Below are 25217 nucleotides of genomic sequence, written 5' to 3' on the forward strand. Positions count from 1 at the left end.
CACTTACCTCACTGGCGATCTCCCTGGAGGCTTTGGCAGCCTGGATAGGGATGGCATCCAGCCGCACATCGCAGCTCATCTTCATTTCATCCCAACCTTTCCGGTAAATGTTCTGATGAGGAGAAAAAATAAGGTATCATTCCAGCTTCAAATTTACCAATAACTCCATGGGCTTAAGTAGAATTAATGTCATAGGAGTACAGTTTTGAAGTCTCAGAGCCAGATAAAGAAAAGAGAATAAGTGGAAGACTCATCTTTACCATTGTACTGGAATATGAAATCAAGTCTGGCATCCAAAGATCTGGGCTTGACAAGATTTATTTCTTTTTAATTTGAATCATAGCCTTACATAGCTATTCATGATTAATGTAAAAGCGTTTAGCTGCTTCTTGTATTGGTGTATTAGTAGCACTGGAATAAAGTTTAAGTTCAGATATTAATGGGCTATTACCAAATTTCTTTAATTCAATAATTATATTTATTTAATTTTTTAATTCAATACATTTTTGTAATCTTCAGAATTATAAATTTTTTGTATTTGTGAGTTTTTTCCCGAATGAATTTCTTAGATCTTCTTATATGATTGATGATCGTATTAATTGGGAATATTATCTTCCTGCTGAAGCAGAAGTGGATCTAATAGTCATTTTCTAACTGTAGCACTTTTTGTTTGTAAAGAGAAGTTTGTTAAAGTAGTGACTGATTTACAAGTAACTTTTAAAATATATGTTCAGGAGCCGGCCCTGTGGCCAGTGGTCAAGTTCGCGCGCTCTGCTTTGGTGGCCCAGGGTTCAGATCCTGGCGAGAACATGGCACCGCTCTTTAGGCGATGTTGAGGCAGCATCCCACATGCCACAACTAGAAGGACCAACAACTAAAATATACAACTATGTACTGGGGGGATTTGGGGAGAAAAAAGGAGGGAGAAAAATTTTAAATATATGTTCATATTTAAATGGGTACATTCTGTATTGAAAATGTCAGAAAAACTCAGAAATAGTAATTTAAATGTATAATTCAGAAATCATACCAATCATTATGGGAGCTTGAACAGTGCAGACAGAAGGGTGAATTTCAATTATTGACAGTTTCATGGCCTTTGCATATCTGAAAAATGAGTGCTCACATAAATTCTGTCCTTGTGAGTATGCACAAGTTATATGTGAATTTTCATTCAATTTTTATATGAATTTTGAGAGGATCTATTCTAACATTTGACTTGTTTTTGGTCCAAAAAAGTGTTCTCCACATTTAAATGTATTAAACGAGAGAATATTTAAAGAAAATTTGTCATTATGTTATTTTTAATTTTTTGTTTTTCATTTACTTTGTTTTATTACATATAGTTACACTCTTTTTTCTTACATAATATACTTTTGTTTGATTATGTAGTCAAATATATTTTTTATTTTAATTAAAAAGAAATCTAGGCTTGAGACCTAAGTTCTTCACCTACTTTGAGAACATGAGCAAATTCCTTAATCCTTTTAAGTCTCAACTTTCCCATCTGATAAAAACAAAGTAAAATGCCTTACTCATGTGCTTAGTGTGAAGATAAATGAATCAATTTAACGTGAATTTTTTTGGTTACCTATGAAATCGTATAAAATATTCTGAAAAAGTTGTGCTTTCTAAATGATAGACACAGTTTCAAATAGTGGATTTTATAGAGATTATAGTAATGGCCACACCATGTGTAAAGAAAATCAACATCCTGGTTAGCATTCAAATGGGATGTTTGATTTCTTCCAAAATGCAAGCCATTCTCATTAATATCTAAATATCTGAAGTTATGAACTTTACTTTGGGCATACTTTCGAATACTAGTCTTGCTTACATCATGTTATCAATGGGAGGATTCTGGTATTTCCAGCTGAGAAACTGATCACACAAAAGAGAGCACATGAGACTTTCCAGACTTCACCTGGCAATGATGCCTATGGATTGAAAGGAAGAGGCAGAGGAGTCTATGCCACATGGATGGAGAGCTGACTGCCTGTCCATCCAGTCACTTGGAGACAAGAGTCTACTGCACCATAATACTGATTTGGTCTGAAAAAAAAATCTATCAGGGCCCTAATATTTTGTTTTCTTCCCAGCTCTTGGAAAAAATTAGTTCCCGGGGTGCTCATTACAATCGACTTGATGGTGCAGTTTGGCACATGCTGAGGAACCTTTGCTTGGCAGGCTCCTTCTCTCACAAAGATTTAGTATTTTTTGAAAGATGCAAAATTCCAAAGCACGGTGAACTGCACTAAGGTCGTATCCTTCTTCTAAAGTCATACTAATTCTACACACAGGGAACCTTTGTGATCCATGAGGGTGGTACCTTCCTCGAACTTTGGTGAATTGTGTAGCTAACCATGTAACTCAATTCTCATTTTACCTAATAGATTTTTAAGTTGATTCTCTTGCTTCTCCCAGACATATAATGATTTATTCTGCAAACAATGACAATCTTGCCTTTTGCTTTCCAATATTTGTCTCTTATTCTTACTCAGTAATTATTTTGGCTTCAATGAGAAGCTTACCCACTTAGTACTTCCAGAAACTGTTAAACAATGGTGATGTTAGTGGGCACCCTTGTTTTATTCCTGACTTGAATGAGAAGGTTACTTACTGAGCATGAGACTGGCCTTTGATTTGAGATTTATTCTTTTAGTCATGTGGAGAAAATACTCATTTATTCTCACTTTGATAAGATTTCATTTTCAAAAAAAGAAGAACGCATATTGGATTTTGTCACACACCTTTTAAACCTAACAAAATGAGCCTGTCATTCTTCTCTTTGTCCTATTACATTGTCGGGTTTCTGAATATGGAACCCTCTTGGCACTGCTGGATGACCCTAGTTGTTTGTATTGTAGCATATCCACATACTACTGAATTTCATGTGTTTATGTTTTGTTTAAGATTTTCCCCATGATTATTGGTCTCCAGTTTTCATTTCTGGAACTATCCTTGACAAGTTTTGGTAATCGTGATGGCTTTCCTTCTTTCACTGGGCTCTAGGGTAGTTTGTTTATCTCTTGAAGTTCTGAAAGAATTCTCCCATGACATCATCTGGGTGACCCTGGCATTTGAGAGGGGAAGGAAAGTCTTTAATAACCCCCTTAATGTCTTTTTATGGGGTCAATTTTGGTAATTTATAACTTCCTAGAAATTCCCCTATAGATCCAGGTTTTAAATTCATCTGTATAAAGTTTTGCGAAGAATTCTCGTAATTATTTTGAGTTCATCTGAATTTGTCATTCATTCTCTTTCTTGTTTGAGTATCTATTCATTCCTCTTTCATCCTTCTTGTCCTTATTCCCTTCTCCCTTCTGTCGTGTTGACATTGGCTCACCAATAAGTGGCCCTGCCCAGTGACTCAGAGCCAGGGATCTGCTCCTCTCCTCACTCCTGGTCAAGGGCTGATGGTAAGCAGTCTTGCCCACCATCATTCAGTCAATCTTCTCTGCCTTGGCTATGAAGAGTTCCTTGGTGATATCAGAGCACCAGTTGGGTGGCTTTCCAAACAAAATGGCAGTTTGTTGTGGTACTTACCTTGCTCACGTTAACAGCATTGACTTTAGCAAGATTAATTTCTGGAGTATCTGGCATTATGTGGATCGAAGTTTTATCCTTGTCCCAAACTTCTCTGTACTTTGGCTATGAGAAGAAAAACAACAAAATTACCTCATAATTTGTAATTTGTCTAGTTCTAATGCACAACTTTCACCCTTTCTGATTCAAAATCTTTTCATATGAAGACAAAAACTTTTAAAATCTTTTCACGTGAGTTACTTAAATTTGATATACCTCTATTAATACTTTTTACTAGTACTTTGAGTTTTTGTTTAAAATCAATAAGCAACAATAAAACAACTCTGCCAACATTGCTTATTAAAATTCTTCCTATCATCATTACTATCTGACAAATAGATCAGTAGGTTAATAATTTATCATTTATTTATAACACTAACAATTTTAAAATAGGGGGGAAAGTGACTTACAATACTAATATTTTCAGCATTTGTTTTGGCAAGGACAACTTCAGGAGTGTCAACGATACTTGAGTACTTGAGTTTCACCACAGGTGTCCGATAGATACTGTCTAGGAAGATCTTCTGGGCATTTCTGACTCTCAGTATCTCGGGAGACCCTTCAGGCATCCAGCCGATGCCACGCAACCACTCCAAGTCAGCCTTGTAGATAGCCTGGGGAAGAGGGCAAAGTTAGGTAGAAGTAGTGGGATCTTTTTCTAATTGTGGTAAAGTAAGGAAGAAGTTTTATGCTATATTTTATCTTCCACAAACAATAATAAAACCTGAGCATGGCCTGACAAACACAATCCCTCGTGTGCACAGCAGTGTTTTGTCTGCTATGTTTTCTGTGGTAGAGGGTCTGCTCTGGGGCACCGGTGAACATTCTAAAAAGCTAACTCTCTCTTTGGGAAGAAATTTGGATAGCATTTACATAATCATCATACTAGCCAAAGAGGACTTTTTAAAGGAATAACGATGGGCTCTCCAGTAAGTTCTTGACATAGCAGCCTGAATGATCTTCACAAAATTCACAGTTCAAATCTGATGTCACAACATTCCCTCATCCCATGGTTTCCCCTTGGTCTTGGGATAAAGATCAAAATCTTAACGTGCACTAGAAGGCGTTGATGGTTTAGCGTCAGTCTCTACCTGTTCCTCCAGTCTCCTCTCGTGCGTGCTTCCCCTTGACCTGTGCATTCTGAGCACACTGGCCTTCTTTCAGTTTGTGGTCTACAAACAGCCCCCTTGGCCCACGTTGCTCATTCTGCAGGAATGCCTGTTGTGTCCTCCTCGTGAAGACAACTCCTGCTGTCCCTCCACATCCTTACTAAATCAGCACTTCCTCAGATAAGCTTTCCCCAACTCTCTTTTGCATAGAGCCAAGGATCGTTCTTCCTCAGCCATCTCATTTTTTACTGATATTCTCTAGTTATTTTCTTACTTATCAATGTGAACTCCCTAAAGTCAGGAACTTATTCTTGTTTCTTCTTTATTCACCATGATCTCTTTAGCGCTAAGCCCAATGCCTAGCACGTGGCATGTTTAATAAGTATTTTGAAAAGCACAGTTCAGAATTTAATTCTGGGGCTCGTCTTGTGGCCCAGTGGTTAAGTTTGGTGTGCTACGTTTCAGCAGCCTGGGTTCGGGTCTTGGGTGCAGACCTACACTGCTTGGCAGTGACCATGCTGTAGCAGTGACCCACATACAAAGTAGAGGAGCATTGGCACAGATGTTAGCTCACAGTGAATCTTCCTCAGCACAAAAAAATAAAAAGAGAGAAAGAAAGAAAGAAAAAAAGAATTCAATCCCTAATTCCACAGTTTTGATCTAAATTGGGTTTTCTTTTTTCAAGATAGCATCTCCCTTTGAATTGGGATTTGTATTTTCTTGGTTATCTAAACCTGTTTTCCCTTCCAGATGTAGGTAAGTAGTTAAACAGAAAAAATTGGTCTATGTTAAACACCAGTTATTAATTTCAACAAAAAACTTTGTGTTCTTCAGAAATGGTATTTTAGTAGCTAGTTAACAGTATACAAACATCAGGCTAAAAAGTTAGTATAGGAGTGAAAAATATAAGAAAACTTCTACCTTAACAAAGAATGATATTATATGTTTTAGTGTGTAAAATATGATGGATACTCAAAATTCAGAAGAAGGGATTCTCAAAGAGGATTATATACAGATTTTAAAGTTTCCCTTCCTCATTCTTTAAGAAGTTGGTTGATATACAGTGCTTACTACACTAACGTGGTTCAGATTAATGAAGAGACTACATTTCTCTGGAAATTGGCCTAAATTCACCAGTTGGCAACTCATTTCAATTGATGGATATTCTTTCCTATAGAAAACTCATTTATTATGAGATGTATTTCTTAAAGCTTAAGGGAACCAATTTCAGATAATCAAAAGAGGGTATTCATTCTACACAAGAAATAAATATCCTGATGGAATCCATCATCTCAAAAGATCAAATGAGCAGAAAATATGAGTAAATCTAAAAATACTTCAGGTAAGTCAGTGAAACACCATGTTGTGAAGAACACCAAGTTAAGGGAAACTAGTGAGTTTGGAGCATTCTGCTAACCTTTGAAATTGATTTCAAAGAAGACAACCCTGTCTTTCTTCAGTTAAAGGACCATGGATGTTCTTGTATTTAATAAACCACAAACACTTCACATGTTAACAAATCTACAGAAAAATCATGGTAGCACCGTTAACAATGAAAATGAAACTTTCCGAAGAAGCCCAGCAGTGGGGTAGGCAGTTAACAAACTTGGTATGATTCTGAAGGGAAGTGCTTCTGTAGGGAGAGCTGAGTTTTCCCGAGCACAGGAAGGAGTGACCAGGCAAAGCTGTGGAAGGCTTCCTTCCTGGGGAATAGCTCACCCCTTCATTGGTGCTCCCCACGCTAGCACACACTTACATCACTCTGCAGGTCGTAGGCTTTCCTGGCTTGGATCACGTCATTCTGGTCGGGGAAGCAAGACCAGTGGTGCAGGTACTGGCGATAGTCCACATTGCTTGCTAACTCCTGGCCTTCCTTGGCAGCTGTGATGGACACCATGTCCACCGGGATGGAGATCTTGGCCTTGTGGTCATTGTAGACCTTTTTGTACAGCCTGTCATTCTGCATCTTCATCACATTTGCTGCCCAAACCAGTTTCGGGTCTTCCTTGGCACTGGGAAGTCCAATATAATGGCCTTTCTGCTTCTCATAAGTAGTTTTGTATAGATACTGGTGGATGTGAATGGAAGAAAGTAAAGTTATTTTTCCAAACTCAGTTTTTCTAGACAGCCTGCTCAAAATAACTCTCCTTCTCTTAGATTACGTTTTTTGGGCACTATCTTTCTTTCAATCCATACTATACGTCCTGTACTTCTTGATACATTGGTTTGTCTTCTATGTCTATATGCCTGAACATATTGTGAGCACCTCTAAGGCAAGAACCGTGCTTTTGGATTACCCGATAACATAGGATTGTCCAGTGTTTCCCAATGTTTACTCACATGTTTTTTCACAAACAAGTACCATCTCTACCTCACTCTTTTCTAAGTCTACTTGATTCCTTGTTCAAATAAATGTATTTTTAAAGTGTAAACTTGTTTTAAATTTATAGTCCAATTTAAATGGAAAAAATCAGTATTTTTCTAGCACACATTAAAACAAACATAACTATTTTTAAAAGTGCTTGTTCATGTACTGCCCAAAATTATCACAGAACCATCTATGCATGCTGCACTTCAAGAAACAGCAGAATTCTTTATACCCAGTGAATCTCTGTAAGGGCTTGTATCCCTCTGATACAGAAGATACTGAAAAGAAAATCAAAATCTGTGCTTAAACATAAGAAGAGCTGAACCAAGCAGAGATGCAAGAGGGTCATCAAATTGTTATAAAAGTTCTTCTCGAATTTGGGATTTTAAAACAAGACACTAATAACAATGACTTCCATTCGACTTAAATGTAATTTCTGGGGAATTGAGTTAAAGATTTGTACATTATTAACTCCCTGTGTGTCTCCTAGTTAGTGCTTGTTAAGGCTGGGCAAGGAGGAACTCTTACATCACTGGCGATGTCCCTGGAAGCCTTGGCATGCTGGAACCCGATGGCATCTGCTCGCAGGTCATAACCTGTCATCTTGACGTCTTCCCAAGCTTGCTGATAGCGTTTCTGCAAATGGAGATTGCAATGTCACAGTCAATCTGAAGAGGGAACTACTGAGTCAGTGTTATTGATGGGTTCAAGAATACATGTTAACAGTTATACTGAAAATTAATCTCCCCTTAAGATTTTTAAAATAGGCTGGTTTCATATTGAACTCAAGTTCCAGTCAATTTTTTATGACATTTAGGAGAGTTGTCTCCCAGTAACTTTTTTTTTTAAAGAAGGAAATTTAGGAGACAGTAAATCATGTGAAAATGAGAAAAAATATATATTATTCGGCTTAAAAAGGAAAAATCAATGGTGTGCTGTTACAAAGACAACTATATATTACTATATAGGCTTATGTAAGTTTTTATGTTGTGTTTTTGGTAAAACTAATGCATTTTTCCTTCCCACAAATAAGGACACACATCTTTATATTATAAACACACTCTTGCACACATACACACACACACGGTACTTATCATTAGCTTAAAGACTAGAAATAAAAGGAATGGTAGGGAAATGTCTCGCTAAATTCTGGAGTGTATCCACGAAAGGTTCCCTTAGGCAGAGCACACTGTAAACTGAGTGGATGTTCGGTTCCTTACGTTGCTGATCTGCATGGCGTTGATTTTGGACTGCAGCATCAGGGGAGTGTCGGCTGGCACATTCACATTAGCCTTCTCTTTGTCCCAGGCATCGCGATACAATGGCTGGTAAAAATGAGAAATAGATGATTAGTAAATAAGTCTGAGACTACATAAATAAAATGATAGGTTCAATTAAATGTTCTCTTTGGATGTTTTCAGATATAAATGTAGACCATATTTAGTTTTCATTAGTGTTTTATTTAGCAGTTTCCTATAGTGACTTCAACAAGAAGAATACATTCATGTGTGATATAATATACATGTAAAATGAGTCAGAAACATGGTATTAAAATGATCATTTTCCATTTATTCACATGTGATTATCTGGCAGGTAAGCCCACAGTGCAGGTATCTATGACCATCCACATTGCTGATCAAGTCCTACTTTTCTTGGCCCAAATAACTATCGTAATGAGAAATATCGGGGCTGCCTTGGACTTTTCAACTTATGTCATGATTAAATAGCAATTAGGAGCTGGCAATTTTGTGATCACGGGATCACACTTGTGGACCTGTATTACAGTCAAGATCTCATAATGTGTTCAAAGTGTCATCAGAGTCTGTGGAACATGAAGATGCTACCACAATTATAGTGACCAAAGAATTATCTAAGCAAACAAAATGTGTATCCTGTTAACTGACTGACTATATGAAATCTATCTGGATACATGCATGTAAGATTCTACAGCTGGTATTAGCAGTTTAAAGCTCACAATTAGAATGTTTTGTGGAGGCTTCTTCCATTTGTCCGAATATAACATCAACTCGGCTTACCTCACTGATCTGTAGAGCATTGGTCTTTGCCAGGATGACTTCAGGGGTGTCAACAATGCTGGTGAATTTGAGGGCCTCAGGCCTTATACGATACAACCTTTCATTCAGGAGATTCTGGGCATTCTTCACTCTCATCACTTCCACCGAACCCTCTGGCAACCATCCAATACCCTTCAACCATTCCAGGTCTGCTTTGTACACGTTCTACATGAAGAAGAGGACCACAGAGTGTGGAAAGGTCAAATCTGCCCCCTTGGGCAAGATGCTAGCAAACCACACACTACCTCTATTTAAATCAGTTGGGTGGGCAATTGCATGAAACTCAAGGATCAACAGTAAATGTTAATATTTGGATGTGACATCTCTGGGAGAAGTTCATAGTATCCTACAGGAATTGGAGCAGGGCTGAAAGTGGTACTTGTGAAATGACAGACAGCAATGGGACACAATTTTATTTTTAAACAAGGTTGAGCTTCTGGGCTCACCATTTGAAATCTGCCTTTTATGTACCACTGGTAATAATATCTATAGGAATTCGGGAGAAAAAGGTCCTCAAAAGTATGTATAGTGAAAAAAATACATACCTATATCTATGTATACCTCTCTATCTAAGTATAAAAATATATATGCATATACAAATTTTGCCTATATGTATCAGATAAACTTGAAATCCAATATTTCTTTACACAGAATATCTGTTTCTGAAATTTAGATATCTCATCACACAAATGTAATGAATCACAACAACTGGGACTGAAATTCTCTACCTAATTACACAGAATAAGAGAGTGATTTTCATCTTGATGAGTAAGGCCTTGTCAGATAAGAAGAAACCTCTATAAGATAGAAAATATTCAGAAAAACTCTCCTCCAATGAAATGTACAAAATATGTTAGGTTCTGTCAAGTTTGCTTTTTAATTTATGCCTCTAGGGAATACCCTGTGATTAAACACAGACACACATCTCCCCAAGAGTCTGGTGATAATATACGCACATCGCTCTGCAGTTCGTAGGCTTTCTTGGCCTGAATCACGTCGTTCTGGTCAGGCAAGCACGTCCATTGGTGTAAGTAATTGTGATAATCTATGTCGCTGACCAGAGTCTGGGAATGTTTAGAATGCGTGATGGAAAGCATATCCGCAGGGCTTTGGAACTTAGTCTTCCATTTGGCCCACGGCAGCCGGTACTCTCTCTCATTCTGAATCTTGCCAGCTATCAGGGCCCACCGGATCTTGTTGTCATCCTTAGCTGTGGGGGTGCCCACATAGTGTCCCTTCTGCTTCTCATGGTCAAGCTTGTATTTATACTGGAGAGGGAAAAACAAAGCAGATGGATCACAGCGTGTACACTTCATGCACCCAGGGCATTTGCTTAAACTGAGAAGTTAAACAAGCCCACACTTACGTCACTGGCGATCTCCCTGGAGGCTTTGGCAGCCTGGATAGGGATGGCATCCAGCCGCACATCGCAGCTCATCTTCACTTTGTCCCAATCTTCCCGGTAAATATTCTGAAGAGGAGAAAAAATAAGGTATCATTCCAGCTTCAAATTTACCAATAACTCCAAGTGCTCCAGTAGAATTAACATCATGGCAGTGCAGTTTTGAAGTCCCAGAACCAGTTAAAGAAAAGAGAATAGATGGAAGACTCATCTTCACCATTGTACTGGAGTATGAAATCAGGTCTGCAGTCCAAAGATCTGGGCTTGACAAGATTTCTTTCTTTTTAATTTGAATCATAGCGTCGATGTAGTTGCACATGCAAAGCGTTTAGCTACTTCTTGCGTTGGCGTATTGGTAGCACAGGGATAAGTTCAGACATTGATGGGCTATTATTGAATTTTTAAAATTCAATTTGTTTAATTATTTAATGCAATTCCATTTTGTAATCTTCAGAATCATAAACTTTTTACATTTGTGGAGTTTTTCTCCTCCAATATGGTTTCTTAAATCTTCTTATATAGTTAATGATGCATATAGTTTGGGAATATTAGATCTTCCTGCTGAAGCAAAAATGGATTGAAGAGCCATTTTTTAAATGTAGTGCTTTTCTGTTTGTAAAGAGAAGTTTAATAAGGTAATGACTGATTTATAGGTAACTTTAAAGATATATGTTCATATTTAAATGGATACATTCTGTATTGAAAATGTCAGAAAGACTCAAAAATAGTAATTTAAATGTATAATTCAGAAATCATACTGATTAGTATATCATACAGGAACTTGAACAGTGCAGAAAGGAGAGGTGAATTTCAATCGTTGACAGTTTCCTGGTCTTTGTATATCTGAAAAATGAGTGCTCATTCTTGTGGGTATGGACAAGTTATGTGTGAATTTTCATTCAAGTTTTCACATGAATTTTGGATGAGCCTATTTGAAATTCAACTTTTTTTGAACAAAACAAAAAAGTATTCTCCACATTTTATTGTATTATACCAGAGGATATTTGAGGAAAATTTGTCATTATGTTATTTTTAATTTTTGGTTTATTTACTTTGTTTTATTACATATATTGTTACACTTTTTCCTTATGTAATACATTTTGTTTATGTGGTCAAATACAATTTTTATTTGAACTAAAAAAATCTGGGCTTGAGACCTAACTCTTCACCTACTAACATTCTTAATCTTTTTAAGTCTCAACTTTCCCATCTGATAAACACAAAATAAAATATCTTACTTATGTGCTTAACGTGAAGATGAAATAAATTAATTTAACATGAATTTTCTTAATTACCTATAAAATTATATACAAATATTCTGAAAATGTTGAAATCTCTAAATGATGGAAACAGTTTTAAACAGTGGATTTTATTGAGGTTAAAGTAATGGCGACACCACGTGTAAAGAAAATCTACATTCTGGTTAGCATTCAAATGGGATGTTTGATTTCTTCCAAAATGCAAGCCATTCTCATTAATATCTAAATATCTGAAGTTATGAACTTTACTTTGGGCATACTTTCGAATACTAGTCTTGCTTACATCATGTTATCAATGGGAGGATTCTGGTATTTCCAGCTGAGAAACTAATCACGCAAAAGAGAGCACATGAGACTTTCCAGACTTCTCGCCTATGGATTGAAAGGAAGAGGCAGAGGAGTCTATGCCACATGGATGGAGAGCTGACTGCCTGTCCATCCAGTCACTTGGAGACAAGAGTCTACTGCACCATAATACTGATTTGGTCTGAAAAAAAATCTATCAGGGCCCTAAAATTTTGTTTTCTTCCCAGCTCTTGGAAAAAATTAGTTCCCGGGGTGCTCATTACAATCGACTTGATGGTGCAGTTTGGCACATGCTGAGGAACCTTTGCTTGGCAGGCTCCTTCTCTCACAAAGATTTAGTATTTTTTGAAAGATGCAAAATTCCAAAGCACGGTGAACTGCACTAAGGTCGTATCCTTCTTCTAAAGTCATACTTATTCTACACACAGGGAACCTCTGTGATCCATGAGGGTGGTACCTTCCTCGAACTTTGGTGAATTGTGTAGCTAACCATGTAACTCAATTCTCATTTTACCTAATAGATTTTTAAGTTGATTCTCTTGCTTCTCCCAGACATATAATGATTTATTCTGCAAACAATGACAATCTTGCCTTTTGCTTTCCAATATTTGTCTCTTATTCTTACTCAGTAATTATTTTGGCTTCAATGAGAAGCTTACCCACTTAGTACTTCCAGAAACTGTTAAACAATGGTGATGTTAGTGGGCACCCTTGTTTTATTCCTGACTTGAATGAGAAGGTTACTTACTGAGCATGAGACTGGCCTTTGATTTGAGATTTATTCTTTTAGTCATGTGGAGAAAATACTCATTTATTCTCACTTTGATAAGATTTCATTTTCAAAAAAAGAAGAACGCATATTGGATTTTGTCACACACCTTTTAAACCTAACAAAATGAGCCTGTCATTCTTCTCTTTGTCCTATTACATTGTCGGGTTTCTGAATATGGAACCCTCTTGGCACTGCTGGATGACCCTAGTTGTTTGTATTGTAGCATATCCACATACTACTGAATTTCATGTGTTTATGTTTTGTTTAAGATTTTCCCCATGATTATTGGTCTCCAGTTTTCATTTCTGGAACTATCCTTGACAAGTTTTGGTAATCGTGATGGCTTTCCTTCTTTCACTGGGCTCTAGGGTAGTTTGTTTATCTCTTGAAGTTCTGAAAGAATTCTCCCATGACATCATCTGGGTGACCCTGGCATTTGAGAGGGGAAGGAAAGTCTTTAATAACCCCCTTAATGTCTTTTTATGGGGTCAATTTTGGTAATTTATAACTTCCTAGAAATTCCCCTATAGATCCAGGTTTTAAATTCATCTGTATAAAGTTTTGCGAAGAATTCTCGTAATTATTTTGAGTTCATCTGAATTTGTCATTCATTCTCTTTCTTGTTTGAGTATCTATTCATTCCTCTTTCATCCTTCTTGTCCTTATTCCCTTCTCCCTTCTGTCGTGTTGACATTGGCTCACCAATAAGTGGCCCTGCCCAGTGACTCAGAGCCAGGGATCTGCTCCTCTCCTCACTCCTGGTCAAGGGCTGATGGTAAGCAGTCTTGCCCACCCTCATTCAGTCAATCTTCTCTGCCTTGGCTATGAAGAGTTCCTTGGTGATATCAGAGCACCAGTTGGGTGGCTTTCCAAACAAAATGGCAGTTTGTTGTGGTACTTACCTTGCTCACATTAACAGCATTGACTTTAGCAAGATTAATTTCTGGAGTATCTGGCATTATGTGGATCGAAGTTTTATCCCTGTCCCAAACTTCTCTGTACTTTGGCTATGAGAAGAAAAACAACAAAATTACTTCATAATTTGTAATTTGTCTAGTTCTAATGCACAACTTTCAATTTTCTGATTCAAAATCTTTTCATATGAAGGTAAAAATATCTAGAATCTTTTCACATAAATTACTCAAATTTGATATGAAATCTGTATTAAAAGCTTTTATTAGTACTTTGAGTTTTTGTTTAAAGTTAATAAGCAACAATAAAACAACCTTGTCAACATTATCTATTAAAAGGTTTGTTATCATCAATATTCTTACTAAACTGACAAATAGATTACCAGGTTAATTGTTTGTAATTTATTTATAACACTAACTTAATTTTAAAATAGAGGGGGAAAGTGACTTACAATACTAATATTTTCAGCATTTGCTTTAGCAAGGACAACTTCAGGAGTGTCAACGATGCTTGAGTACTTGAGATTCACCACAGGTGTCCGATAGACACTGTCTAGGAAGATCTTCTGGGCATTTCTGACTCTCAGTATCTCGGGAGACCCTTCAGGCATCCAGCCGATGCCACGCAACCACTCCAAGTCAGCCTTGTAGATAGCCTGGGGAAGAGGACAAAGTTAGGTAGAAGTAGTGCGATTTTTTTCTAATTGTGGTAAAGTAAGGAAGAAGTTTTATATTTTATCTTCCACAAACAATAATAAAACCTGAGCATGGCCTGACAAACACAATCCCTCGTGTGCACAGCAGTGTTTTGTCTGCTATGTTTTCTGTGGTAGAGGGTCTGCTCTGGGGCACCGGTGAACATTCTAAAAAGCTAACTCTCTCTTTGGGAAGAAATTTGGATAGCATTTACATAATCATCATACTAGCCAAAGAGGACTTTTAAAGGAATAACGATGGGCTCTCCAGTAAGTTCTTGACATAGCAGCCTGAATGATCTTCACAAAATTCACAGTTCAAATCTGATGTCACAACATTCCCTCATCCCATGGTTTCCCCTTGGTCTTGGGATAAAGATCAAAATCTTAACGTGCACTAGAAGGCGTTGATGGTTTAGCATCAGTCTCTACCTGTTCCTCCAGTCTCCTCTCGTGCGTGCTTCCCCTTGACCTGTGCATTCTGAGCACACTGGCCTTCTTTCAGTTTGTGGTCTACAAACAGCCCCCTTGGCCCACGTTGCTCATTCTGCAGGAATGCCTGTTGTGTCCTCCTCGTGAAGACAACTCCTGCTGTCCCTCCACATCCCCACTAAATCAGCACTTCCTCAGATAAGCTTTCCCCAACTCTCTTTTGCATAGAGCCAAGGATCGTTCTTCCTCAGCCATCTCATTATTTTTACTGATATTCTTAGTTATTTTCTTAGTTATCAGTGTGAACTCCTTAAAGTCAGGAACTTATTCTTGTTTCTTCTTTATTCACCATGATCTCTTTAGTGCTTGGCACATGGTGTGTTTAATAACTATTTTGAAAAGGATAACTAAGAATTCAATGCCTTGCCACAGTTTTGATCTCAGTTGGGTTTTCTTTTTTCAAAAAAGCACCTCCCTTTGAATTAGGATTTGTGTTTCTTGCTTATCTAAACCTGTTTTCCCAGATATAGGTAGTTAACCAGAAAAATTTGCTCTATGTTAAACACCGGTTATTAACTTCATCAAAAAACATTTTGTTCTTCAGAAATGGTATTTTAATAGCTAGTTAATAGGATACAAATATCAGGCTAAAAAGATAAGAGGAGTGAAAAATGGAGGGAAATTTCTACCTTAATGAAGAATGATATTATCCATGTTAGTGTGTAAAATATGAGCCATACTCAAAATTCAGAAGAAGGGATTCTCAGAGAGGATTATATACATATTTTAAAGTTTCCCTTCCTCATTCTTTAAGAACTTGGTTGATATACGTCCTTACTACACTAATGTGGTTCAGTTTTAACGAAGAGACTGCATTTCTCTAGAAATTGGCCTAAATTCACCAGTTGGCAATTCATTTCAAGTGACAGATATACTGTCCCGTAACAAACTCATTCATTATGAGAAAGCATCTCTTGAAGCTTAAGGGAACCAAATTCAGATAATCAAAAGAGGGAATTCATTCTACACAAGAAATAAGTATTCTGATGGAATCCATCATCTCCAAAAAATCAAATGGGAGAAAATATGAGTAAATCTAAAAATAGTTCAAGTAAGTCAGTGAAACACCGTATTGTGAAGAACACCAAGTTAAGGGAAACTAGTGAGATTAGCATTCTGCTAACCTTTAAAATTAACTTCAATGAAGATAGCCCTGTCATTCTTCAATTGAAGGACCATGGAAATTCTTATGTTTCAAAACTACTAACATTGTACATGTCAACAAATCTGTAGAAAAATTCTGGTAACCATTAACAATGGAAATGAAAACTTTCTGAATATGCCCAGCAGTAGGGTAGGCAATTAATAAATTTGGTAAGATTCTAAAGGGAAGTGCATCTGTAGGGAGAGCTGTGCTCTCCAGAGCACAGGAAGGAGTGACCAGGCAAAGCTGTGGAAGGCTTCCTTCCTGGGGAATAGCTCACCCCTTCATTGGTGCTCCCCACGCTAGCACACACTTACATCACTCTGCAGGTCGTAGGCTTTCCTGGCTTGGATCACGTCATTCTGGTCGGGGAAGCAAGACCAGTGGTGCAGGTACTGGCGATAGTCCACATTGCTTGCTAACTCCTGGCCTTCCTTGGCAGCTGTGATGGACACCATGTCCACCGGGATGGAGATCTTGGCCTTGTGGTCATTGTAGACCTTTTTGTACAGCCTGTCATTCTGCATCTTCATCACTTTTGCTGCCCAAACCAGTTTCGGGTCTTCCTTGGCACTGGGAAGTCCAATATAATGGCCTTTCTGCTTCTCATAAGTAGTTTTGTATAGATACTGGTAGATGTGAACAGAAGAAAGAAAAGTTGCTTTTCCAAACTCCGTTTTTCTAGACAGCCTGATCAATATAACTCTATCTCCCTTAGATTATCCTTTTATTGGGCACTGATTTTCTATAGATCCATACTATAGGTTCTGTACTTCATGATACATTGGTTTGGCTTCTATGTATATACGCATGAAAACATGGTGAGCACCTCTAAGGATGGAATTGTGCTTCTGATTATCTATTAACATAGGATTGTCCAGTGTTTCCCAAACTTCACTCACTGTTTGCCTTACTCATATGTTTTGCCACAAACAAGTGCCATCTTTGCTTTATTCTTTTTTTTAAGTGTACTTGATTCCTCATTTAAATAAAGGTATTTTTAAGGTGTAAACTTGTTTTAAATTTATAGTCAAATTTAAATGGAAAAAATCAGTATTTTTCTAGCACACATTAAAACAAACATAACTATTTTTAAAAGTGCTTGTTCATGTACTGCCCAAAATTATCACAGAACCACCTATGCATGCTGCACTTCAAGAAACAGCAGAATTCTTTATACCCAGTGAATCTCTGTAAGGGCTTGTATCCCTCTGATACAGAAGATACTGAAAAGAAAATCAAAATCTGTGCTTAAACATAAGAAGAGCTGAACCAAGCAGAGATGCAAGAGGGTCATCAAATTGTCATAAAAGTTGTTCTCAAATTTGGGATTTTAAAACAAGACACTAATAACAATGACTTCCATTCGACTTAAATGTAATTTCTGGGGAATTGAGTTAAAGATCTGTACATTATTAACCCCCTGTGTGTCTCCTAGTTAGTGCTTGTTAAGGCTGGGCAAGGAGGAGCTCTTACATCACTGGCGATGTCCCTGGAAGCCTTGGCATGCTGGAACCCGATGGCATCTGCTCGCAGGTCATAACCTGTCATCTTGACGTCTTCCCAAGCTTGCTGATAGCGTTTCTGCAAATGGAGATTGCAATGTCACAGTCAATCTGAAGAGGGAACTACTGAGTCAGTGTTATTGATGGGTTCAAGAATACATGTTAACAGTTATACTGAAAATTAATCTCCCCTTAAGATTTTTAAAATAGGCTGGTTTCATATTGAACTTAAATTCCAGTCAATTTTTTATGATATTTAGGAGCGTTACCCCCCAGGAACTTTTTTTAAAGAAGTAAATCATGTGAAAATGAGAAAAAAAATATATTATTTGGTGCTATAGGGAAAAAAATCAATGATGGGCCACGAAAAAGAGAAATAAATATTACTAAACACGCCTATGTATGCTTTTATGTTGCATTTTGGGCGACACCACTGCACTTTTCCTTCCAACAAAGATAACAATACTCATCTTTATATTATAAACACACTCTTGCACAAATACACACACACACAAACACACACATACACGGCACTTATCCTTAGCTTAAAGACTAGAAATAAAAGGAATGGTAGGGAAATGTCTCGCTAAATTCTGGAGTGTATCCACGAAAGGTTCCCTTAGGCAGAGCACACTGTAAACTGAGTGGATGTTTGGTTCCTTACGTTGCTGATCTGCATGGCGTTGATTTTGGACTGCAGCATCAGGGGAGTGTCGGCTGGCACATTCACATTAGCCTTCTCTTTGTCCCAGGCATCGCGATACAATGGCTGGTAAAAATGAGAAATAGATGATTAGTAAATAAGTCTGAGACTACACACATAAAATGATAGGTTCAATTAAATGTTCTCTTTGGATGTTTTCAGATATAAATGTAGATCACATTTAGTTTTCATTAGTGTTTTATTTAGAAGTTTCCTATAGTGACTTCAACAAGAAGAATACATTCATGTGTGACATAATATACATGTAAAATGAGTCAGAAACACGGTAGTAAAATGATCATTTTCCATTTATTCACATGTGATTATCTGGCAGGTAAGCCCACAGTGCAGGTATCTATGACCATCCACATTGCTGATCAAGTCCGACTTTTCTTGGCCCAAATAACTATCATAATGAAAAATATCGGGGCTGCCTTGGATTTTCAACTTATGTCATGATTAAATAGCAATAAGGAACGGGCAATTTTGCAATCATGGTATTACCTTGTGGACCCATATTACAGTCAAGATTTCAAAATATGTTCAAAGTGTGATCAGAGTCTGTGGAACATGAAGATGCTACCACAATTATAGTGACCAAAGAGTTATCTAAGCAATGAAATGTGGGTCCTGTTAACTGACTGACTATATGAAACTCCATCTGGACATGTGTATGTTCAAGATTCTACCGCTGGTATTAGCAGTTTAAAGCTCACAATTAGAATTTTTGTGGAGGCTTCTTCCATTTGTCCGAATATAACATCAACTCGGCTTACCTCACTGATCTGTAGAGCATTGGTCTTTGCCAGGATGACTTCAGGGGTGTCAACAATGCTGGTGAATTTGAGGGCCTCAGGCCTTATACGATACAACCTTTCATTCAGGAGATTCTGGGCATTCTTCACTCTCATCACTTCCACCGAACCCTCTGGCAACCATCCAATACCCTTCAACCATTCCAGGTCTGCTTTGTACACGTTCTACATGAAGAAGAGGACCACAGAGTGTGGAAAGGTCAAATCTGCCCCCTTGGGCAAGATGCTAGCAAACCACACACTACCTCTATTTAAATCAGTTGGGTGGGCAATTGCATGAAACTCAAGGATCAACAGTAAATGTTAATATTTGGATGTGACATCTCTGGGAGAAGTTCACAGTATCCTACAGGAATTGGAGCAGGGCTGAAAGTGGTACTTGTGAAATGACAGACAGCAATGGGACACAATTTTATTTTTAAACAAGGTTGAGCTTCTGGGCTCACCATTTGAAATCTGCCTTTTATGTACCACTGGTAATAATATCTATAGGAATTTGGGAGAAAAGGATCCTTAGATGCACATACAATGAGAAAAAAGATGCATCTCTCTCTCTCTCTCTCAATATAATATATATATATATATGTACACATTTTCCTAATTGTGTCAGATAAACTTGAAATCCAATATTTCCTTACACTTAACATCTGCTTGTGAAATTTAGATATCTCATCATGTAAATATAATGGATCAGAGCAACTGGGACTGAAATTTTCTACCTAATTACATAGAATAAGAGAAGATTTTCATCTTGATGAGTAAGGCCTTGACAGATAAGAAGAAATCCTCTATAAGATAGAAAATGTTCAGAAAAACTCTCCTTTGATGAAATATACAGAATATGTTAGGTTCTGTCAAGTTTGCTTTTTAATTTATGCCTCTAGGGAATACCCTGTGATTAAACACAGACACACATCTCCCCAAGAATCTGGTGATAATATACTCACGTCGCTCTGCAGATCGTAGGCTTTCTTGGCCTGAATCACGTCGTTCTGGTCAGGCAAGCATGTCCATTGGTGCAGGTAATTGCGATAATCAAGGTCGCTGACCAGAGTCTGGCATTTCTTGGCCTGAACAATCGACATCATGTCCAGCGGTGTATTGTGAATTCCTTTAGACTTCTCATAAGCTTTCTTGTATTCTCTTTCACTCTGGATCTTGGCAGCATGTATGGACCACACCAGTTTGGGGTCATCTTGTAGGCTGCGGAAACCCACGTGGTGGCCCAGTTGCTTACGGTAACCTTCTTTGTATTTGTACTAAAGTTGTGAAAAATCAGATAAAAGTCATATGAAAATAATGTCTTAAAAGGAGTTTTCATTTAATGTTTTCAGAATATTTTCTTAGTCTTAACATAAATGGACCCAACAATGGCCATCATTATATATTTCAGTTCAATTTAAGGAAATTAGATAGGGGTTATTTCAGGTAGTTTCATAGAAGACACGAGTAAATCAAGAGGGACATAAAATGGTAAACAAGAGAGATAAAGAAAAATAATAGCTAACATGTACTGAGCAGTCAGTATATGCCAGACACTATTATGAGCACCTCAAATGTATTAGTTTGATCCATAAGATGCTGAATTTTTTAGTTAAAAATAGTGAATAGTGCCACTTATAATCTCGTTTAATCCTCATAACATCTCTATGAGGTAGATGCTATTATTATCACATGTTTCAGATGGTGAAAATAAGGCACAATGAGGGTAACCATTGTCCCCCAAGGTTGATTGTCAAGTGGAACATTAGTTGAGATGGTCCCCCAAGAGTACGGAAGGTACCTCAGGTAGAAAAAAGTCATACGTGTGGTTTTGGAGACAGCCTAGAAAGGTGCCTGTTTCAGGAATGGAAAGTAAGGCTGCTGGTTTGAATCAGAAGATGACGACAAAAGGTCTGTGGACCAGAGTTTCCACCTTGTCTACAATGTCCTAAGTGTCTTAGGACTAGAGGAAGATAGTTTCTGTTTCTTTCCTATGTTTGGGTAACATAGGAAAGTTTGGACAAGAGGGAGGGAAAGAAAACTGAGAATAAGGCAGATACTGTGGATTGGCTATGGTTTTTAGAGATAAAAATGAGGAATAAGAAGGAAGAAACAGCTGGATACATAAGATAAAGACTGGAGAAGAAGCTAGACAAAAGGAACAAAGCTGGCTTAAAGATTTGGATCTGGAAAGGCTTGGTAGGATAATTATTTTGACCGTTAGTAAGCTTTAAAATTATTATTAAATAAACTTCAAGGCATTATATATAAGTTTCCAGTATAAAATCTTGTATACAAAATGTGATTTCAATCTTAAGTCCTATATCAAACTTTGATCTGTGATTTATATTTATGGAGAATGTCATAAATATTTGGGGGATACAACACATTGAATTGGTTCCCGAAATTTTCCCAAGAATTTGGTACAGACACTTCACGATATTTTACTTCTACTTGGAAACACTTACAAGTTATTTACACACATACCTCATCGATGCTAACTTTAATGTTTTTCATCCCATTTTAATGTTTTTAACTAGGGAAAGTCTTTAGTGCAAGACAAAATGCAATTGTTTGCATAGATTTCTAAAAACCCCCAAATTCTTGAAAAATATTGTATTTGTTGTATAGAAGGAAATAGAAGGACCTTACCTCACTGGCAATTTCTCTGGATGCTTTGGCATGTTTGATTTCAATGGCGTCTGCTCTTAAGTCATAGCCTTTCTGCTTGGCCTCATCCCAGTCTTTCTGGTAGAGTTTCTATTGAGGGAAAACGGCTTTGTTTACAAGAATTGAAAATATTGAATATATTCAAAGTGGACATAATATGAATCCTAAGGTGTAATGTAAATGAAGGCAGCATAAGAAAAAATGTCACTTCTGAGTTCTTCTTTTGGTTGTTGGCTATTTATTTTGTGGAAAGCAGGATACTTCTGATTAAAATTTCAAAGCTAGACATCTAAATCTACTAATGTTTGAATATTTGCATTCATCACAATATGATACACATCTGAAAATATCTCACCACACAGTGTATCGGAAACTAAGACTCAACCGTGAAGCTAGAGAATCTTCATCAAGGTACCATATAAGACCTGATAAGCTTTTTCCTAATGTTGCCCTTTGACTTTTCAGAGGTCTCTGCTAACGGGATGTGACCTAGATATTCATACGTATCCTGCTCTTTGGGCATACAGTCATGTGTCACTTAACAACGGGGACACGTTCTGAGAAATGCATCATTACGTGGCTATATCATCGTGCGAACATCACAGTGTGTACTCACACAAACCTAGATGGCTTGGCCTACTACACACCTAGGCCACATGTTACTAATCTTTCGGGACCACTGTCCTAATGTGGTCCATCGTTGACTGAAACGTCGTCATCTTTCTCATGACTGTATCTAAAAATTGTCTATTGGCTTTTCTTATGGCCTTGAAATGTCAAACAAGAAAGCTATGGATCAATCAAAAACCTGTAAAGATAATAGAGACTGTTCCCTCTTATTCTTCTTTGTGTAAGAGGCACTTAACTAAGAATTTCATTATTCTCAATTAACATACAAAGAAACTGCTATGGACAATGGGTATCGGACAATGATTTCAAGGTTGAAAGGAGGACAACAAGTGAATTCAGGTGTCCCAACTCTTGCAGTCCAAGGACCCAGCCATGTATCTAAACTAACATTTAAAGACAGAATTTCCATTCATATTGCATTGGGAATGGTAGCTAAAGAGAAAATCTCTAGCACCAAAAGTCGTACACATCCCTAAGACAGGTAATTAGTCCACGATAACACACTCCACATGCTGACAGATCTTGTCCCATAAGGGCATTTACACTTCATACTTATGCCTCTTACATTGCTGATCTGCAAGGCATTGATTTGGGCCTGCAGCATGATTGGCGTGTCAGAAGGAATGCTGACGTTGGTTTTATCTTTATTCCACGCTTCTTGATAGAGCCTCTGTGGAGAGAAGAGAAGTATTACTTTAATACAGTGATAGACAATGGCTATCTGAAACATTAAGACTTGGCAACTGTTTAACCTGGAAAAATGTTTTTATCCATGTTTGTGATGGTTAATTTTATGTGTTAACTTGGCTAGGCCACAGTACCAAGATATTTGATCAGACATTATTCTAGATCTTTCTGTGAAGGTATTTTTTGATGAGATTAACTTTATATCAGTAGACTTTGCGTAAAACAGACTAGCCTCTGTAATGTGGGTGGGCCTTGTCCAATCAGTTGAAGGCCTCAATAGAAAAAAGAATGACCTCCGGAGAGCAATAAGAAATCTGCCAGCAGACTGCCTTTGGGCTTGAACTGCAACTCGTTGCTGGATCTCCAGCTTACCCCTGTCCCGCAGATTTTAGACTTGCCAGCCTCCACAGTTGTGCAAGTCAATTCCCTAAAATGAATCTCTCTCTCCTCTCTCTCTTTCTTTCTCTCTGTCTCTCTCTCTCTTCTATCCTATTAGTTCTGTTTATCTGGAGAACCCTGATTAATACAATGTTATACCATTTAATATGCAGCATTAATATGCAGGTTTTACTATGTAATAGGAGTTAAATAAATACTTGTTTCCATGAACTGCACTGGAGTGACGTTTTTTATTTTAGAGCTTCAAAGTGTGTGTGTATGGCAGGGGAAAGACACATTGACATTTACCAGAGTTCTGCTTTGCACAAGCCTTTGCCAAACTAGTCAAGAGATTCTTAGAGTTGCTCCCGTTACTATAAGTCTTTGAAGAGCAACAGTCTACTTGCTCGGTTTGGGTGGCATCATCTGAAAACAGAGTCCCACAAAAGGAAAGCTTGGTTTGAGGATTGTTCCTACCTCACTCATTTGCAGAGAATTGGCTTTTGCCAGGACCACTTCTGGAGTGTCAACAATGGAAGTGAACTTCAAGGCTTCTGGTCGCGTTCTGTAGAGTCTTTCATTCAACAGGTCTTGGGCACCCTTCACCCTGGTCATTTCTACTGAGCCTTCTGGCATCCAGCCAATGCCACGCAGCCACTCCAGGTCTGCTTTATACACATTCTACAAAGATATTAGACAGAAATTTAGTTCCAAGGTTAGGCATACCATCCCCTAATTGAAAAATAAAGTACGTGGGCTCGAGGGCTTGATCAGCATAGGAGATGATGATTCCAAAAAGGTAAGATCTGAGATTTTACATGACTTGGGGGTTTTAATATTGATGATAGAGTAATTTGTAAAAGCATAATTATTTATACTAGCCATGAATAGGGATAAAATAGTAATACCGCTGAATTTCATGATGACTATTTGACATTTCAAAAAATTATGTAACTGAGAAAATTTTTTAAAGGGAATTTTGTTGAATCTCATTCATTTTCCTCTTGTAATAACTGACCCAAGGAAACTCCATTTAGTGTTTTGGATATAGTACAATAGTGGTAGTTATTTTAAAAACATTCAAATAATTTATGTTTGTGTGAAATATATTTTCATTGACGGAAAGTACAAAAGACATGAAGAAAATAGTCTGGAACCTAGGCCATGGAATAAAGTACACAGCCCAAGTGGGATTCTTCATCTATATTCTTTGATTCCCATGACACAAATTCTACATATGAGTTTTGTATCAAACAATGTGAATGGTCCCCACCCCGGAGTCGTGCAGTGCACAACCGGTGGGTCTGACCACAGAGGTACTGACTGTACAATTAACAAATCTATGTCTTCCCATTCCACCTTTCCCAAAATTCGTGTTACATACATCACTCTGCAGTTCATAGGCCTTCCTTGCTTGGATAACGTCGTTTTGATCAGGTAAGCATATCCAGTGATGGAGGTAATTTCGATAATCAACGTCGCTGACCAGAGTCTGACATTTCTTGGCCTGCACGATGTCTAACATGTCCACTGGGCTACTGAACTTGGTCTTCCACTTCTGGAAATCCTTCTTGTACTCCCTGTCACTTTGAATCTTCCCTGCATGTATGGCACACATAATCTTGGGGTCATCTTCAACACTCCGGGCTCCAATGTGGTGGCCTTTCTGTTTCTCATATGCTTCTTTGTATTTGTACTAAAATGCCAGAAATACAGGTTTAGCAACACA

General features: G+C 37.6%; 1 protein-coding gene across 50 annotated transcripts in view; it reads right to left on the reverse strand.

Annotated features, from left to right (window-relative positions):
* The window catches only part of NEB (nebulin), a 213719-nt gene that overhangs the window by 80884 nt on the left and 107618 nt on the right, over positions 1 to 25217 (reverse strand). For all 50 annotated transcript variants that reach the window (XR_011528351.1, XR_011528350.1, XR_011528349.1 and 47 more), the window contains exons 81-100: positions 24873 to 25184; positions 23966 to 24169; positions 22989 to 23093; positions 21776 to 21883; positions 20089 to 20400; positions 19103 to 19306; positions 18288 to 18392; positions 17595 to 17702; positions 16436 to 16747; positions 14240 to 14443; positions 13779 to 13883; positions 10504 to 10608; positions 10094 to 10405; positions 9099 to 9302; positions 8283 to 8387; positions 7591 to 7698; positions 6451 to 6762; positions 3996 to 4199; positions 3547 to 3651; positions 8 to 112 (exon numbers count right to left, since the gene is read on the reverse strand). Coding sequence is in view for 43 of the 50 variants with exons in the window: in XM_070579747.1 (XP_070435848.1) it covers positions 8 to 112; positions 3547 to 3651; positions 3996 to 4199; positions 6451 to 6762; positions 7591 to 7698; positions 8283 to 8387; positions 9099 to 9302; positions 10094 to 10405; positions 10504 to 10608; positions 13779 to 13883; positions 14240 to 14443; positions 16436 to 16747; positions 17595 to 17702; positions 18288 to 18392; positions 19103 to 19306; positions 20089 to 20400; positions 21776 to 21883; positions 22989 to 23093; positions 23966 to 24169; positions 24873 to 25184 (3639 nt within the window). In the remaining 7 variants the exon portion in view is untranslated. The remainder of the gene's footprint in view (positions 1 to 7; positions 113 to 3546; positions 3652 to 3995; positions 4200 to 6450; positions 6763 to 7590; positions 7699 to 8282; positions 8388 to 9098; positions 9303 to 10093; positions 10406 to 10503; positions 10609 to 13778; positions 13884 to 14239; positions 14444 to 16435; positions 16748 to 17594; positions 17703 to 18287; positions 18393 to 19102; positions 19307 to 20088; positions 20401 to 21775; positions 21884 to 22988; positions 23094 to 23965; positions 24170 to 24872; positions 25185 to 25217) is intronic.

The sequence above is a fragment of the Equus przewalskii genome, chromosome 17 (assembly GCF_037783145.1).
Source record: "Equus przewalskii isolate Varuska chromosome 17, EquPr2, whole genome shotgun sequence".
Taxonomy (NCBI): Eukaryota; Metazoa; Chordata; class Mammalia; order Perissodactyla; family Equidae; genus Equus; species Equus przewalskii.